General features: G+C 43.9%; 2 protein-coding genes across 2 annotated transcripts in view; one reads left to right on the top strand and one right to left on the bottom strand.

The window, feature by feature from the left end:
- The window catches only part of rnf213b (ring finger protein 213b), a 39,523-nt gene that overhangs the window by 19,345 nt on the left and 6,912 nt on the right, over window positions 1-13,266 (top strand). Inside the window, exons 37-55 of the mRNA XM_084079003.1 lie at window positions 32-235; window positions 570-757; window positions 881-1,001; window positions 1,271-1,371; window positions 2,605-2,784; window positions 2,961-3,106; window positions 3,250-3,349; window positions 3,466-3,577; window positions 3,704-3,914; window positions 4,553-4,770; window positions 4,983-5,105; window positions 5,396-5,506; window positions 5,641-5,883; window positions 6,250-6,331; window positions 6,459-6,493; window positions 6,602-6,702; window positions 6,781-6,931; window positions 7,045-7,210; window positions 7,294-7,382. Of these exons, the coding sequence (XP_083935129.1) occupies window positions 32-235; window positions 570-757; window positions 881-1,001; window positions 1,271-1,371; window positions 2,605-2,784; window positions 2,961-3,106; window positions 3,250-3,349; window positions 3,466-3,577; window positions 3,704-3,914; window positions 4,553-4,770; window positions 4,983-5,105; window positions 5,396-5,506; window positions 5,641-5,883; window positions 6,250-6,331; window positions 6,459-6,493; window positions 6,602-6,702; window positions 6,781-6,931; window positions 7,045-7,210; window positions 7,294-7,382 (2,682 nt within the window). The remainder of the gene's footprint in view (window positions 1-31; window positions 236-569; window positions 758-880; window positions 1,002-1,270; window positions 1,372-2,604; window positions 2,785-2,960; window positions 3,107-3,249; window positions 3,350-3,465; window positions 3,578-3,703; window positions 3,915-4,552; window positions 4,771-4,982; window positions 5,106-5,395; window positions 5,507-5,640; window positions 5,884-6,249; window positions 6,332-6,458; window positions 6,494-6,601; window positions 6,703-6,780; window positions 6,932-7,044; window positions 7,211-7,293; window positions 7,383-13,266) is intronic.
- On the bottom strand, window positions 9,450-12,464 carry LOC311060708 (unconventional myosin-Id-like; the record flags this gene model as incomplete). The annotated part of the gene is made up of 1 exon (XM_084079004.1): window positions 9,450-12,464. The coding sequence occupies one exon, from the start codon at window positions 12,462-12,464 to the stop codon at window positions 9,450-9,452; it is 3,015 nt and encodes a 1,004-aa protein (XP_083935130.1).

Raw genomic sequence — 13,266 nt, 5'->3', positions numbered from 1 at the left:
CCATTGATTTAATTACATTGGTCCAACACAGGTGTTCACTAAGGCAATGTTAGGTTGCATCTCTGAGCTTGGGCGGGCCATGGGTACAGCCCCTGACCTCTCTCCTACTTGGGTCATGGCTGCTGCCAGACATTATGCCTCCAGACTGGACACTCTTTCCCACATCCTGATGCTCCAGCCCCAGCTGGCCCGAGATGTCTCTCAGCTGGGATCACAGAGGGAACCCACAGAAATGGTGAGAAAACACACTTTGAGCAGTGTTGGGATAAGGGGTTAGCAGCGAGACCAAAAGCATATTGTAATGGCGGTACTGAATGCCGATACAAGACTGCATACTGCACCATATTAAAACACACATTTAGCAGTTACATAGGCTAGAAAAATAAAAGCTCTTATTATAAATTTATGTCATAATATGTAACATAACATATGTTGCTGTCCTCCATGTCTTTTGTAAGTTGGTAAGGGGTGTCGACTGTACACTAAAAATAATACTCCTGTCATCACCAAAATGAGTGTTTCAAGTGTATAGAGCTGTGGTTCATTTGTTTATGTGTTATTTTTGTCAGGTCGAAGACATTTTAGCTCTAGGTGTCTGCGTTGAGAACACCAAACTGCTAACTGTGACTTCCCAGCAAGAATGTGAGTGTTTTGTGCGGCGAGTAGAGTTCCTGCAACCATGTCTAGATAGAGCCTTAGGCCAGAAGTACAGCTCCCTCTGCAGCCCTGGCTGTCTCCAACATCTGAACTCCATCAGGTCTGTTATATAAATGTTTTTTTGGTTTTGTCTTTCGTTTTTTACACCAGTTTGGGGATTTTGAAGACTTCTTGTAAAGTTAGAAAGGGAGAGAAAATGTGCTTAAAGTTTTTGTCCATACAGGTCGATATGGCATGGATTGCTGGTTGTATCAGCATTCATCCAGCAGGTCACATTTGAGGTCAAACAAAGAGATTCTGGAATGAAGGACCTGTCTCTGAAACACTGCAGCCTTCTTCTAAATGTGAGTAAAATGGTTAGAATTGAATGTGCATGTAACTGGCACTCTCAACGAGTAGAAGTAGTGCCAGTAGAAAATGTTCATATCTTTGTGAATCCTTAAATTGTTTTGAACCAGCAAATGTGACAGACAAGAATACATTACAGGTAGATTACCAAATAGTACACTAGGAATTCTGAACGGTAACAGTAAAAAGTAAGTGAGAGAAGGATGTTTGGAGACCACACGATGACCAAATGTTCTCCGTTCATTTTTATATGTCTCTCCAACAGCTGATGCAAGACTCCCCTGATCTAAGTAGCGTGGATACCTTGCAGCAGCTCATCCGGATCCTCAACTCATATCACACTGATTGTATCAGCAAGGATCTAAGGTTAGACCAATGACTGTACTGTATAAACACACCACTATTGAACAATTATTCAACTAATGCAGACTTAAAGATAAGATTGTGCAAGATTATAGCCTCTTTGAGGGCGGTGTGCGTTAATGTTTCTAAGCAGTCCAATAGGCTCTGTGCATAAATGTCCCAGGTTTCAAGAAGGTGACATGCCTGTTTCCAGATTTTAACTGGAAACACATGTGAAAGTGTCATATATTTTTCCGGTTCAAACCTGCTGCGGAGCCAATTAAACGAAGCTATGGGGAAATTAACCTATACAGGAAACGGGTATTGCCACCTTCTGGAAACCTGGGACTACAGTTATGCACAGAGCCGGAAGGCTTTGACACACAGTAGCAGAGCCAGTATAGCTGGTGCTAATGTAGGCCTAATGAAAAGAGACCCACCACAAGAACAGTGTCTTTCATTGCATTTCATATCGCCATTTTATTTATTTTGTATGTATGTATCCACGAGATGTTATATTTGTTGCTGGTTAGATATGACTGTTATTAGTAAAACTTGTACATGGTCAGTGGAATATAACACATAGGCATCAGGAAGGCCACATCTAGGTTCACACTACTTCTCTGCACTGACATTACATTACATTACATTACAGTCATTTAGCAGACGCTTTTATCCAAAGCGACTTACAATAAGTGTATTCAACATAGGTAGGGAACGAAAACTACTAATCACCAGAAGTTTTAAGTACATTTCCTGCAAAAACAAGCAACCAAGAGTATACCTAGCGCTAAGGTAAAAGTGCAATATATCAGCTACCTACTTTCTTAAACAGATGAGACAAAAATGGCAAAATCAAATGAGCACGAGCTAAAACAAATAAGTGTATCGACTAAACAAGATCCAATAAAACAATACAAAAATAAAACAAGAGTTCGTACAACTAGTTAACAACAAGTAGGCCAGGCAAAGAGGAAGGATAGTGTTTCCTGAAGAGGTGGGTTTTCAGCCTGCGGCGAAAGATGGGCAGTGACTCTGCTGTCCTGACATCAGTGGGAAGTTCATTCCACCACTGTGGGGCCAGAACAGAAAAAAGTCGTGACCGTGTCGATCGACCAGAAGGACCGTTGAGTGGCTGACTTAATGATTAACACCTATTCATTAATTCCACTTACAGTACAGCATAATGTACAGTATATCTGTTCACAAGGTTACTCAACACTGCATTTTATCTTTCTTTAAATCTTTTTCTCAAAGGTATGGCATTAATTGCCCTGTGTGCCTCATGGAGCTCCGGGAGCCCTCTGCCCTGCCCTGTGCGCATGTCTTCTGTTTGCCCTGCCTCCAGCAAAGCATTCAAGCAGACAGACAGTTCTGTCCTAAATGCAGGACAGGCATGCCACCCACCTTCAAGCCAACTGTGTCTCACACCATTAAGTGAGTCAAAAAGTGACCACAATAGTCATTAACACATGGATAATCTTTTCCAAAGAACATCTTCGCTTTAACAATTATAATAATTAGTAATTAGCTATTATGATAATCAGCTTATAATCAGCTATTTTAGTAAAATTATTAGTTAACTTCTGAATTGTTTACCTGACATACCACAGGGTGGCTCTGCAGCAGCACAAAGAAATTCGGGACTGCTGTAACTCCTTTTTCCTGGAGGTGGTGTCCAGGTTCTGTCTGTATGAGGGAGACAGACCCAGAGAAGGACTGGTGGAGCTTCTCTTCTCTCTCATCATCTATGCTCATGGTCAGTGGAGTTAAATGAACACTCCTGATGCTGTGTGTATGTGGGATATTGCAGTGAAGCGCATGCAAGCCTTTAAAAAGTGTGTGCATTGCTTTGACACACTTACAGGTGTTTACTCATTGATTGTGTTGTGTGACGTATAGGAGAGGTGTACAGGACCCGAGAGCTCTCTCCCTTCTTGGAGTGTGTGGACAACAGTCCTGTCGTCCGCTCCGTGCTGCCCAAACTCCTGTTGCAGTACAGGCACGTGCAAGAATCACACTAGATGACAAACACAACAAAAACAGATAGAAGCACCTATTGTAAACACACATTCTCTGGCCTATTACATGCTTGTTTAACAACTCTATACACATCAGTTTTGAACAGGTGAAGTCCCACATCCAGGACTACCTAAAGAAGCTGGAGGAGAACATTCTGGCAAGTGAAGACCGCACCGAGCTATACTTGCTCTTTGTCAATTGCTTCCAGGTAAAGTCTCTATCACTTGACCTCCCATGTTGCATTATCAACTTTGAAACTCCAATCTCTGTTATCATCATCATCATCATCATCATCATCATCGTCATCACACTTTGCTTTCGGTTTTGGTTTCAGGACTCTCTGCTGTGCTCGGAGGTGAGCGAGCGGGAGGACAGCAGAGAGCAGCAGAGGAGACTGCATGCGGAGGTCAGGTTCCTGGGCAGGCTGGCCCGGAGGCAGACAGCCAACAGACAGCAGAACCCAGCAGAGTTTCTGCTCAACATGGCCAGACTACGGCTGTGTCTGACCACCGCTGCGCGACTGCTCCAGAAAACCATAGCCAATGGTGTTTGCTGTTCAGTTTTTGCAGCTGTTATTATTATCTCTACTAAGCTTTTCCGGTTAACTCGAGTATGCCAAATAAAGGAGATATTGATTTTTATGTAGACAAATAATACAAAAAATAATAATAATATATTATATTTTTGTATTATTTGTCTACATAAAAATCTGATCAATATCTATATATCCACAGAGCTTTCAGAAAGGTGCAGATTAGAATATAAGTACCCCCCCCCCCCACACACACACACACACACACACACACACTCATTATGAAATAGTTGTTTTAACAACTTTGATGGATCCAAAATTGATGTTTTATTAAGCTGACAGTGGCCATTATCCATGTTACTTCTGTTTACATTGGAGAATGTATTTTCTTCCATAAAGATACACTTGCAGGCAGCCGCCTACACACTGCATGTGAATGCCGCCTTTTAGAGAGAAATAAAGAACCAATATGCAACAGAGGTGTTGGAGGGGGTTGTAGTGTGACATCTAGTGGCTGAATGGTGTCTATAGCCACTTTAATTAATGACATATGTACATTATTACATTGTTTTAAATATCCGCTATTGGGAGATGAAGACTTTGAACTACGGAACTGACTTGCCATGTGTTTTTGTGTGCCCCTCCCCCCAGTTTCTTCAGCACATGCAGATGGGTGTGTGGACACCGCGGAGATGGAGGTGGAGTATTTGCAGCAGGTGAAGGCAGTGTGCGAGTACGGTTCTAATGACTGGTACAGGGTGTACCTGCTTAGAGCACTCCACAGACTGGCTGGCAGGGACTGTGTACTGGCCCTGATGAACAGCCCCCACTGGAGCTGGGTCTTCCCAACGGAGGTCCTCAGACGTCAGGTAAACCTTTCTCTCGTGAATATACTGTATATGCAGTATGCTGTGTTAGAAATGGATGTGAGAACGTATTAGGCAGTATTTCCTAGTGCCATTACTTAAATATCCATTCCAACTGCATTTGCAGTAATCTATTCCATGCCAAAGCTCAACCTTCGAGGCCTGCAACTGTTTGGAAACAAAGATAGTTAACTCTGCAAATTTTGTTCCCAAAGAGGATGATTCCAGCCGAGGTGGATCCATTCCTGTGCTGTGGACCATCTTACCAGACCCTGAGAGACGCTGTGGCTCTGGTTCTGCTGGAGAACAGAACAGAACCTCTCACAACACAACTACAGGTCAGACATATCTAATCAGAGGGAGATATATATATACAGTATATATATATATGTGTGTGTGTGTGTGTGTGTGTGTGTGTGTGTGTGTGTGTGTGTGTGTGTGTGTGTGTGTGTGTGTATATATATATATATATACACATAATTTATATAAGAAGGAAAGTAAACAGACAAAATTTATACTCATTGCACGACGGTGTCGCTTCGCTACCAGATTTTTGGCGAGCTACTATTACATAGTAATTGAGCAACTGGACATTACATTGTACTGTGCTTTGATATTTTCTCTGTAGAACATGAGATGTTCTAAGGCTACTACATCTGTCCTGCTGGCCTTGGCCTTGTTTCGACAAGTCACCTGCCGCTCTGTGTCATCTGACCCCAACATGCGGCCCTCTCCACAGGTCATGTCACCAAATTTGTTATGTCTTTATCCTATTACCGGTAGGTCATAATGTCACAAATGTGTTCTAAATGTGTTCAAAAGTGTCTTTGACGTCAACTTTGTATTTCTTTTTTTGACATATTGACTGTGCAGGAGACCAAAACCCTGGAAGACCTGCTGAAAAAAATCACAACAGAGAATTTCAGGGAGTTTTGCAGGGCGATGTTATCCAATCAAATAGGTGCACCACGCTCTCCTCTCAACATCAACCGGCATCTCCCTGCTCACAGGCGCACCCTTTTAGAGCTGCTGGTCCACATGGACGCCGTGCTCCTCAGTGGGACCACCCTATTGGTTCCTCTTCACCAGATCGCCTTCCAACCTCAGAATGCTACAGTAAGACTCTAGTTTATTTTCTGGTGGTGTGTTTTATATTTTCACAACCCTTTTGTTAACCCTTAAACTCCAGTTCACGGGCTGTGGACATAGCACATGAACAAGGGATGACCGGCAGAGCATGGTGATCTTTGTCGCTGCACTAGTGACTTCTGAAAGTTGGTTAGGGTGTCACTGTCAGATGATACTAAGCAGACTGGCGACGTCATGTGTTGCGGATGAGACACATGGTTTGCCCTCCCTAATCAGTACGGGTCAAAAGTGATATGGAACTACAGTATAAGGGGGAATTGGCATAACAACAAAATTAGAGTAAAATTAAGAAAATAAATAAATAAATAACATAAATGTAATATCTCCTCCAAGCGCTCCTTCCTGCCGACTATGCCGGATGACCACACAAATGAAGCAAGACAGTGGTTGAGCCGAGAGAAGTTACAACAGTATGGTGAGTGTTTCAAGTGGTCTGAAAATGTTACACAATGATGTATCTTAAAGCGACATCCCTCTCAATATAACCTGTTAATGAAGAGACTTATAGCATCGATTTACCATATCTTTTTCCTCATTTGCAGTCTGTGCCAATGGCCATCTGTGCTTCGTCGGAGAGGTACTTGTTTTATTAGCATTCTTTGTATTATTATTTGATTAATGCACTCAAGCAAAATGAATTCACATTTCTTGTGCATCCATGTTGTCCATTGTTTCATCCTTGCAGTGTGGCAGACCAGTGGCTGTATCAAAATGCCCCGATTGTGGAATACCAGTTGGTGGGCAAAATCACTCTCCAGTCGTTGGATTCACACGTGTACAAAACAGGTAATAAGCTAACCAACAAAACTGTCAGCCAGCTCTGTGACATTATTATAATCATCATGTGTTCTTATGTGTATGAAGTGGTGGAGATCAAACACGGCCAGGTCACATATTAGGCGATGCTTATCGAAGGTCTGAAGCCCCAGAAAGACAGATGACACCTGCCCAGTCCTGTATCCTTCGGCTGCTTACACACCTCGCTATGCTACAAGGTGCTATAAGCCAATACCAGGTGAGATTTGACCAAAATCAACAAAAAACATTTTGAAAATGCTTCGAAAAATGGAAGTGTTTAAAATAAAAACTGAAATCATCATAATACTGTGTTGTCTGTGTGTGTTGAAGGGGGTGAGTGAGATGATCCACCCCAACACGCGTGACGTTCTGGGTTTCCTGTGGGGTCACCTTGAGAAGGACATGAAGGCACTTGGCCGCATACTGGATCAGAACATGGATGACACTGCTGTTACAGTTCACCTGATTCTACACACCTTCACGGAGTCTTCTACAGGTGGTGAAATAACCTTCTAGATTATCCGCTTTCTGTCTCTTTCTTTGTATAACAGTGTATGATCCAACTCCTTTGAATTACAGGTTCTCGCCACGCCGACCTGTCCTCAAGGCATGGACGAGAGGAGTGGGAGAAGCTTGTCTGTAGTTCTGCTATTAATCCAGTAGTTACGGTAAGGAATACTACTTCCCTGGGCCAACAGCGGGTCAGTTAAAACAGTAAAATGGTAAATGGTGCATTTATATAGTGCCTTTATCCAAAGCACTTTACAATGTGCATTACATTCACCCATTCATACACACATTCATACCAAGGTTTGTGTTAGTCGGTATATGCCGGCTAACGTAAACTGAAATTGAAATAGATATGCTACATATATTCCTGGCCACCCGGTTTGAAAAATATTATTTATTTTGTATTATAATTATCATTTACATGATTTAATGTTGGTTATTAAAGTAACACAACATTGCAATATGTAGATTTACAACCATTAAAATCTAATTTAAAGTTTTTTTATGAGCATACATTATCTGGTGAATTGTGTAGCTGTAGCTACTGTGCAATAAAGGATAAAACGTCATCTTCAGATAGATATACAGTATACTTATATTGCTGCTCAAAGTTTTCCACCATGTCACACAAAATGATATCATTCATTAAGTCATTGCAATGAGCAAGTTGCTACAACTTGTAAAAACCTCCAACTTTGGAACCAACGTGGTGTCATGTATACTATAGTACTATAGCACAGTGACTATGTCATGGAGAGAGCGTTATTGGAGCAAAGTGATGGCACTTGGTGAAACATTGCAGGCAAGTTACTTCCTTGGCATAATGATCGATTATACTCTGTACGCTTTGTTAGCATGTAGATCTATTGAATGTTTGTCGATTTATCACTCGTCTGTTCTGACTACTTTCTATTCTTTTTGGCAAGCGACACCTTTGCATGATGGAGTAGATAAAGCATGCTTTAGGAAACTGAATAATTGCTGGAACAGTGCAGTGTATCTATGATAAAGTGTTGAAAAGAAGCACTGCGCTACAGTAACGACTGGTAGTGATCTCACACACATATACTGTATCTGCAAACACACACATGGCATATATTACATTATGGCTAATCAATGTAACATTTGGCCAGAGACATATTACATGCTGCACTAATATTACACTAACTAGGGTCCACCTGATCCCACTACTGTCCCAGACGTACAAGCTCACAACACGTGTACTTGAAAAAAAGGTACAGACCCCTGGGGAACCCCGGTTAATGGAGCACATACAGTAGAACCTAAGTGGCCAATGCTTAATTAACTTATTTTTATTTTTCCAGCCCAGAATACTCGTCTCTGTAACCTTTTCACTGGTACTTGATGGTGATTTGTTCTACATGAATGCTGCTTGCACATACTGTATATACTGCATATCACAGATCATATCATAAACCCACAACATGTCGCATTGTGACGTGACCTGAGCTTGTACAAATAGATCGGCTACCCTCAGTGAAGAGAATTGGTTTAGAGGGAGGAAAGTAGTGGTCAACAAAGTATATAGGCCCCAAGTGGTTAAACCGTATACGGACTGAAGCTCAATTCACTTACCATCTAGGTAGATTTTCAAAAGAGCATCATTGCAGATGTCCATAACCACTTAAACCCCATATTGTTGAGGAGTCCTTCAGGGTTCTATGATAGTGTATTTTCTGTTTTCGCTCTACATTAAATATCTTTGCTGAAAATAGCGCAGCGCATTGTGAGCTTGTCGACCTATTTTCTGCAAAAGTTTTCCCTCAGAATATGGATCCTGGGGTTTAAGTGGTTAATAAAATGACTAAATACTGTCTTGTGACTGTAAGCAATCAAGTAAGTAAGCAATTAAAGACTTGCTGAACGTCTTGTAAAGAAGTCATAATCATTATCTTATTTTGCTGTGGATACATGATGTCGCTATTGGCTTTTGATTTGTTTCGTTTTTTTACTCCTTGACTACCTTGATGTGTAACAACTGGCTCACATTTGTAACAAAGGGGAGACTCAGGCACAATTGAAATATAACCAAAAGATCTTTATTAAAGTAATAAGCATAACATAAATTAACATAACCACGAGATAAGTCAATATAGGTGAGTGTTCATTACAAGGTCAACTTTTTGGCATGGTACTGTAGAAGTGAATCAGGCATGAAACATCATCTTGGCCTGCTTGGAAAACCTATTCATACTCGTCTGTGCTTAGTTTCCGGGCACAGCCAGAATGTAACCAGACCGCATCTTGGTGAAGTCGGGCTGTAATTGGTTGATCTTGGGCTCCACGATGACAGTGCGCCTCCTGCCATTCATGCTGCACTGGATGGGACTGGTTATGTTCACCAGCAGCTTCCTCCTTTCGCTCTCGAAGTGGCTGAGTAGAATGCCGACCAGCTCTCCAATGCGGTTGTCGGTGGCGGGCACCATGCCCTGCAGGCACACCACCAGGTCCCTGTTGTCCTTGGTGTGGAACACAACCAGCTGGTCCTTCCCTGGGGATATGCTCAACCCTGTCACGTTGTAGAGGGGAATGCTCTTCATGGTCTTGTACTGCTTGAGGGGGTCCATCTTGTACAGGTGGCGGTCGGTGATCAGCACTGTGCGGTCTTCCGCCTTGTGGAAACGATTGATCTTGCGTACGTTGCAGGAGAACAGAACTCTCGTGAACTTGTCCTTCCGTTGCAGTTCGCTGGATACCAGTGTAAACAAAGAAGCTGTTTTAGGGCTGTCTCGCTTCAGGTAGTTCCCCTCCCAGGCTCTCTGCAGGCCCAGGTCTGACCTTTGACCCTTCATCGCCGCCAGGGTGGCAACCTTGGCCCTCACTTGCAAGGCATCCTCTGGAGCCAGCCCTTTGATCAGTGTCCATGCCCACCACCTGTTATAGAGGCTCTTGAGGGCCTCCTCAAACTTGCAGAGGACTTTGGGTGGTGTGGGCCACTTGACATGCCTGCCATAGTCTTTCATGGAGCGTACGTTTTTGAAACGCTGGTTGACCTCACGGATATAGGACTTGACTCTGTAGTGGCGGTAAGCCCGCAGGATGATGAGGGCAGCACGCATCCGTCTGTAGCGCATTCTGGCTATGGCACCGCGCCACACCTTCTGAAGAAGGATGACAATTTTTTGGACCATGTCAGTGCGCTGCTCCTCAAGGCTGAAGAGGGTGCGTGGTGTGCGGACGAAGACCTTGGTCTTGCCGTAGGCCACGTCATGGTCGAAGCCACAGCCCTGCATAAGCCTCCTCACTGCATCCTTGTCCGACTGTAGGTCATGATTGGGCCACGTGAACTCTGAGATCATCTTATACCTCTGTAGGAAGCGGAGATAAGTCTGTCGGTAAGCAAAGCCAGCACGACGAACTCTGACATTCTCCAGCAGCCCCAGGTACTCCACCTGGTGTTGGCAGCGCTTATAATCAAACAGCAGAGGGGACTTGATGTCATTGGGCTTGATGCAGCGCACATAGTAGGGTTCTTTGCAAGCCAGGTTCTCCACCAATGAGATCATGGAGTTCTTGAAGAGGGTGCCAGCAGTCAGGGGGCGCTTGGTAACCTCAGTGATGCTCAGCTTGCCTTCCGGCCACATTGCCTTCAGCACAGGGTTGGAACTGTTGTACAGCAGTCTCTTGAAATCCTGGAAGAGAGTGTCTTTGTTCTTATCAATAAAACCCACTACAGAGTACACCACATCTCCTGCATAATGCCTTATACGGAAGTCTCTGTCAAACTCCAAACTCTTGTCAGTGGGTGAGAGCTTGCGGCTGGTGTAATGTGCATGTTTTGCCAGCTTGCTGTTGAGTCCCTGCAGGAAGACCTCGTCAGTGACTTTGCCCACACTCATGCAAGCCTCGTCCAGCACAGAGAAGATTCCTTTGTGCTGCTGTTCCACAAGATCTACGATGATCTGATTGTTGAAGTAGTCAATATGTTTCCAGGGGATGCCTTCTCTCTGGTACTCCTCCTGTTCCTGTTTCAGAACCAGCTGGATGAAGAGCTGCTGCAGTTTCTCGTTGCAGTAGTTGATGCAGAACTGCTCAAAGCTGTTGTTCTTGAAGATCTCAAAGCCATAGATGTCCAGCACTCCAATGACTGTGTTATTCCCGTGGACTTTGGAATCGTAGTCTTTCACATCAATGATATCATTGATGTGACCCACGATCCAGCAAAACAAACGTTCATACATGGCCTTGGCTAATGCATCTCGTCCGTAGCTGGCCTCCTGGAACGTGTGCTGTTTGTCAATGATGTCTCTGCCCGATGCAATGGTGCGGTAGAGCAGAGCCTTTTCCACGTTCTCCACCTTGGTGGACAGTAGCTCCCCAATCACGGACACCACCTTGGAGTTCTTAATCAGTGTCATATCTCTGTCCACCCCGAACATCAGGTTCCCCAGATGGAGGATGGTAGCCAGGATCTTGTAAATGGTCTGGATCTCATCTCCTGTGAATCCAATCACTTTCATTGCGTCGGCCACAGCTTTGAATTCTGCACCATCATTAATGCAAGACTTGATATGACCTCCCACTTTGATGTAGTTGTAGGTTGTTGGATCCTTCTTGATGTGCAGAGAATGTAGGAGGGACTCAGGACCTCCCCTCAGCAGCTGGTAAAATGAGTGAAAACTTCTCTCTCCCTGCTGCTGGATGATAACCCTAGACTTCTCCAGCAGGTAGTTGCTGATGTGACCACCGATGGGGTCTCCTTTGAAGTCAAAGTTGATATCCATGTACTTGCCGAATCGGCTGGAATTGTCGTTGCGGTTGGTTTTGGCGTTGCCAAAGGCCTCCAAGACGCAGTTTGATTTGAGCAGCATATTCTTCACTCTTTCAACTTCAGCCCTCTGATTGGGGTTGGTGATAGCAGTGATGTATTGCATTATGTACTTGCTGGCTTCAGTCTTCCCTGCCCCACTTTCTCCTGAGATGACAATGCAGGTGTCTTTGTTTCGTCTCTTCATGGCTTTGTAAGCGGCATCAGCGATGGCAAACAGGTGCGGCGGCCTCTCGTACAACTCCCGGCCCTTGTACTGTTCGAGGGTGTCATGCCCATAGATGTTCATTGCACGGTATGGATTGACGGAGACCAGCACCTCTCCGATGTAGGAGTAGATTCTCCCCTTCTTAAACCTAAGTTTGAGGTTGGCCAAGAATTCTTCCATAGAAACGTTGTCCAGAAGAACAAAGTCAGCCTTACCAAACTCCAGACTCTCGTGTTCTGTCATAGCTGAAAACGTTATTACGTTACAAGTTTATTACAAAAAAAGGTGATGTCTGCCCGTTTGATCCAAAGGATGGCACAGAGTGACTAGCAGTGAGTGAGCAGTGCAGCTTGTCATGAGTGTGACACTGCAGGCGGTTGCTTATAAACTATCTGGGTAGTGATGATGTCACGATGAGTCATCCATACCCATATATGGAATTTCAGGTCAGGTGTGACCAAATATGAAGTTTGTGATGTCAGATTCAGCCTCTGTGTATTCTGACTAGCAACAGTGGTAACCATAACAACCTGGACTCACTCAGACATATTGAGTGACCATGGCAACTAATGTAAACAAACCTGACTGCTATGCCCATATATGGGCATGCCTATATATGGGCGTATAATGATGACATCAGGGATCTCCATATATGAGCATAAAAGGGACACAGGCAGGCAGAGAAACACATACAGAAATCTCCATATATGGGCATCAAAGGGGCCCGACAGACAGACGGGTACAAAAATGTCAATAACGCCAAAAATCCCCATATATGGAGTACCCTGATGTCCTCAATTTGATGTCATGGACATGGTCATGTCCTGGACTCCATATTTGGGCATGCCTGACACGGAACTCCATATATAGGCAAAAAAGGGTTGCTGACAGACAGATACAGAAATCTCCATATATGGGCATAAAAGGGACACAGACAAACAGACGGGTACAACGGGTACTCTGACAACGGGTATCTTATATCGAGTACTGGGTGGGGCATGCATTTCCAACTTGCATCGTTCTTGACTTGCATCATTCCCAAGTA

This window comes from Gymnoscopelus microlampas, assembly GCF_963454915.1.
Source record: "Gymnoscopelus microlampas genome assembly, chromosome: 14".
Classification (NCBI taxonomy): Eukaryota; Metazoa; Chordata; class Actinopteri; order Myctophiformes; family Myctophidae; genus Gymnoscopelus; species Gymnoscopelus microlampas.
Note: the sequence above shows the minus strand (reverse complement) of the source record. Positions and strands in the feature narration are given on the sequence as shown.